A 5,308-nucleotide genomic window follows, 5' to 3' on the forward strand; every position below is an offset into this window, starting at 1 on the left:
TATATATATATATATATATATATATATATATATATATATATATATATGCATGCTTCTGCAGGTAAATAAACCATACACATAAAATCAAAAAATAAATAAATAAATAAATAAATAAATAAATAAATAAATAGAATTAGCATCTGAACTGACCTAGATTGTTTAGTGTTGATTGCAATATTCCTCCAGATATTATTCCTTTGTCTAATTTATTTTGCTTTTTGAGATAATCTTGCTATGTAATTCAGGCTGAAGCCAAATCTGAGTCGCCTCTTCTGTCTTCCAAGTGCTGGGATTACAGATGTTATCTCCACCCAGGCTCTCTGCATAGGGTTTTGTTTTGTTTTTGCATTTGCACATCTGTATGTTTTAGATAAACAGGCTAACTAGACCCTTTCTTCGAACCTTTCTTCTTTCAGTTAAGAGCTTAAGTATCGGGCTGGTGAGATGGCTCAGTGGTTAAGAGCACTGACTGCTCTTCCAGAGGTCACGAGTTCAAATCCCAGCAACCACATGGTGGCTCACAACCATCTGTAATGATATCTGATGCCCTCTTGTGGGGTGTCTGAAGACAGCTACAGTGTACTTACATATAATAAATAAATAAAAATTAAAAAAAAATTAAAAAAAAAAAGAGCTTAAGTATCAGCCAGTCGGTGGTGGCGCACGCCTTTAATCCCAGCACTTGGGAGGCAGAGGCAGGCGGATTTCTGAGTTCGAGGCCAGCCTGGTCTACAGAGTGAGTTCCAGGACAGCCAGGGCTATACAGAGAAACCCTGTCTCAAAAAACTAAAACAAAAACCAAAACCACAAAAGAAAAAAAAGAAAAAAAAAAGAGCTTAAATATCTCTTCAAGTCAGTATGCAGATGTATGTATTACAACCTGGCCAGCTGCTGGTATTTTTATGGAATAAAGTGCAAACCTGGGTTGAAGCTGACAGTTTATATTTTAGGAGATATTAAAGTGCTAAAAGAAATGTTCTAGGGGGTAAAAAAAGATAAGGCTCGCAACTAAACTGCTGCAGGAAATCCAGGCATAAATGAACCAAAGAGCAGATCAAACCGGCTTGTAACGCTTTGAAGCTCTGAACCCTTCCTGCATCAGCTGTTGGGAGAAAGTGGAGTCGCAGTGGCAGGGAATGTAACTCAGCTGCAGAGTACTAGCCTGGCACTCAGGAGGCCTCAGATTCGCTCCAGAGCACCACAAAGGAGGTACTGTGCCTTCACACTTTTATCTAAAAACTCTTGCTGAGAAAGCTCTGGAACGTCCCTTTACCCTCTGGAGTAGCAAGGCCGGCCGAGCACAGGGAGACTTACCTGGAGGTGCTCCTGGGGCACGATAACAGGCCCACACTTGGTATGCACTGCACACTCTCCAGTACAGTATCTGTGTGGATCGTTTTCTTTCCGTAGGTACTGGTTTGTCGCACATTGTCTTTGGTTTATTCATATATCAAAATTTACAAAAAAAGAATAGTTAACAGCAATTAAAATACAGCCATGCACTTGTGGATGCCTGAAAGATGTTCCCAGTAAGTTGGAGCATTTTTATACTTGGTCCCTGATTGGTGGCTGTTCAGGGAGGTCTTGCTGGAGGGAGTATGTCACTTGGGGCACAGAGGTTTCAAAACAACTTTGTCATTTCAAGTGTACTTTCTGTTTTCCAGCTTGTGGGTCCCAGATGTGAGCTCTTGGCTGCTGACCCAGCTGCTTGCTGCCTGCCACTTACTTCTCCAGCACCATGGACCCTAACTTTCTGAATCACACACCCCAAATAAACTCTGCCTTGGTCATGGGGCTTTATCACTACAATAGAAAAGTAACTAAGGCACCCATACATTACTCCATTAGGAATGGTTACTATTTAACTAGCCAGCCAGTTCACTAAGAGACTTTTACAGAAGTCCTCTTGACTTGGGTTATCAAATACCTCACAAAGCAAACAGCACAACCACACGGAGGAGGGAGGAGGAGGAAGAGGAAGAGGAGGAGAAGGGACAAGAACAGCTTATAACGGGAAGGCAGGAAAAGGGCCATTCTGTGGGTGCTTTTTGAATCTTTTTAAGTAGCTTGTAGTTTAGTTTCTAAAAACACACCTAATAAAATTCTACTGTAAGTCCCGTGCACTGTCACATTGGTAAGTGGGAAGGTCATGGGGCTAACTGAATGGAGGTAATGATCCATGTCTAATGTCACACACCTGCTAAGTAAGATCCTGCCGGCAGGTCTTCGAACCTGAAATGTCTTCTCTAAATAGGAAATAGCTTGTGGGAAAAGTTTGTTCTAAATAAAAGAGGAAAAAAAATCTAGTTAGAATGACGGTCATGGAGTAGAGTGTGTTTAAGAAAACAAACATGGACTATTAATGACTATAAGAACAAGTAAGGAAGCTAGGATTCTGGGATCCGGACACCTGTCCTAGGCCATAAGGCAGCAGAGAGACGGGGAGAGAACCTATGAGGCAATGATGACGCGTTCTCTAGTGGAGTTTGGGAACAGAGCACTAGGCAGAAACTTCCCCGTTCACTGTACACCCTAGAAAACAAATCTCAGCTCTCATGACTGAGAACACTAGTGAAGATGTACACTCCACCTACTAGTGGTTATCTTGTGTAGAAGCTCACTAAGTTCTGTGGGCCATGAGATGGCTTGATATGCATGTGTGAGACTCCACAGTTAAAAATCTCATGCGGGACTGCAAGATGGCTCAGCACGTAAAGGCATTTGCTGTGTAACCTCATGATCCTAGCTCCACCCCAGGGACCCACAATGGAAGAAGAGATCAAACTCTGAAAGTTGGTTCTCTGACCTCCGCCTGTACCTGTATATGCACAGGCATGTGCCTGTGAGCATGTACACACATATGCACATGAGAAGACACACATGCACACGCACACACACACACATACACACATACACCTTAATGACATAGAATCTATGTAAAAAAACTCTTGGCCTGGTGACAGGGTTTAGTGGGTAAAGGCATGTGCCAATCAAGCCTTGACCCCTGATGACCCCAGTTGAATCTTGGAAGCCTTGAGGGAAGGAGAGAACAATTCTGAAGACTGGCCTCTCCATGTGCACCTGCACTCACATCACACACACAGTAGTGATGGTAACAGTGCCTCTGCCTTGCCACAGTGCCATGTCCACTAATCCTTAGGACAAAGAGCATTCCCATCCAGAGAGTGGTACTTCCCATGTATTGCCAAAAGTATCTTTGGAAGCCTATCCTTAGCACACATCGCTCCCCCAAAACTTGACAGATCAAGAAAAAAAGATCTTGGGAGGCAGAGGCAGGCGGATCTCTGAGTTCGAGAGTTCAAGGCTAGCCTGGTCTACAGAGTGAGTTCCAGGACAGCCAGGGCTACACACACAGAAACCCTGTCTCAAAAAAACCAAAAAAAAAAAAAAAAAAAAAAGAAAGAAAAAAAGATGAGAAAACTGATTTAATATTAAATTATAAAACGATAATGTCAAATACCAATGAAGTTTTGCTAAACATATCACAAAAACACCTTTATTGGGCCAGGCAGTAGTGCCACTTGCCTTTAATCCCAGCACTTGAGAGGCAGAGGCAGGCGGATTTCTGAGTTCGAGGCCAGCCTGGTCTACAGAGTGAATTCCAGGACAGTCAGAGCTACACAGAGAAAACCTGTCTCGAAAAAAAAAAAAAAAAAAAAAAAGTGGGCTGAGAGATAGCTCAGTGGTTAAGAGCACGGACTGCTCTTCCAAAGGTCCTGAGTTCAATTCCTAGCAACCATATGTAAAGGTATCTGATGCCGCCTTCTGGTGTATCTGGAAACAGCTACAGTGTACTCATATAAATAAAAAAAAAATCTTTAAAAAAAAAACACCTTTATTAAAATGAGAAATATATTTACCATCAAATCTTTTATTCATTCATTCACAAATCAGCCATGTATATGTGTTTCCTTTCATGGAAGAATTAGCACATAATAAAATGTACCTATTTGAAGTATCCAACTGATGAGTATTTATTATTACATACCTTTACAAGATATCTTTTCTCAGGGAGCAACCTGAAAATGAGGAGAAAAACATAAGAACTACCACTCTAAAGGCTGGTGACATACCCTGGTAGCAAGGCACATGCCTAGTGGGCACAAGGCTCTGGGTTCAGTCTCTACTACCACACAAGAAAAGTATGGCCGCACTGACTCAAGCACCGCCCCAGCTGTCAGGATGGTATCTGTCAAGGGCTCTAAGTTCGATGTATAAGCACACGGCTTCCAAAGTCTTGGCTTACCTTCACAGGTATGTGAGATATTACACTGTGCCCAAGCATGGAACTAAGCATGGGCATACACTAGCTCATTCATTCAGAATGGTCAGGCTGGAGAAGGACATGGACCGTTCTCTGAGGAGTGCATCAGCTACCTCAGATCCCAGTATGTGGTCTGGGCTGTTCTCAGACGACATACCAATTAGACTACAGACTCTACCTACTGAATCACTCTGCAAACTTCTTCATTAGAGTTTATACGTGCCTCTCCTCTTATGTTTCCTTTGAATGCTTACTGACAAGTGTCTTCCAGGTCTGCTATGGCCACAGTCAAGTAAGGCCACATTGGTTCTCTTTAAACTATTCATGATAGGCACTTTTAATTAATTAAAGGCCTATGCCCTTTTAGAATGAAAGGCAATCTCAACTCATTTCTGTGTTAGAGTTACACCAACTTTCTCTAGCTCTGTCTATGCATATTCTGTTACATAACCATGAAAATATCTTTAATACTTAGACTGACAATAAAAAAGACGACCAGGCTGAGGCAGTGAGTAAGTCTGAGGCTAGCCAGGGCAATATGATGAGGTGACAGCCAGCTTGGGCAGCACAGGAAGATGTCGCAAACAAACAATAAACAAACAGCGAAGGAACAGCAAACTTACTCTTCGATGCTCTGATCATAGATGGTCTTGATTCGTAACTGCCCATCAGCGTCTCTCTTTGTGACATGATTTGTCTTAAGATGAACCTTATGTATGACCTAGAAGAATGAAGAGTTTGAAAAAATCTTTTTTAAAGGTTGACATGACATTTTTCTTTACTCAAGAAAAATTTAAATATAATGTGTGTTCATTTAACTGCCCAATTGAGACCTAAATAAAATTAATTAGCTAAATTTTAAGTGTCACACTCCCCTAAAAGTCCCTTACCTTATATTTTATGATGCTAGTGTTCCTGAACCCCAAATGTTTCACAAGAAAATGTTATCATGGGCTGGAGAGATGGCTCAGTGGTTAAGAGCACTGACTGCACTTCCAGAGGTCCTGAGTTCAAATCCCAGCA

General features: G+C 41.8%; 1 protein-coding gene across 1 annotated transcript in view; it reads right to left on the reverse strand.

Annotated features, from left to right (window-relative positions):
• Positions 1–5,308, reverse strand: part of Lmln (leishmanolysin like peptidase) — a 60,624-nt gene that overhangs the window by 50,901 nt on the left and 4,415 nt on the right. The window contains exons 2-5 of the mRNA XM_028752292.1: positions 4,909–5,006; positions 4,010–4,040; positions 2,198–2,280; positions 1,315–1,432 (exon numbers count right to left, since the gene is read on the reverse strand). Coding sequence (XP_028608125.1) covers positions 1,315–1,432; positions 2,198–2,280; positions 4,010–4,040; positions 4,909–5,006 — 330 coding nt within the window. The remainder of the gene's footprint in view (positions 1–1,314; positions 1,433–2,197; positions 2,281–4,009; positions 4,041–4,908; positions 5,007–5,308) is intronic.

The sequence above is a fragment of the Grammomys surdaster genome, unplaced genomic scaffold, assembly GCF_004785775.1.
Source record: "Grammomys surdaster isolate TR1022 unplaced genomic scaffold, NIH_TR_1.0 125889, whole genome shotgun sequence".
Classification (NCBI taxonomy): Eukaryota; Metazoa; Chordata; class Mammalia; order Rodentia; family Muridae; genus Grammomys; species Grammomys surdaster.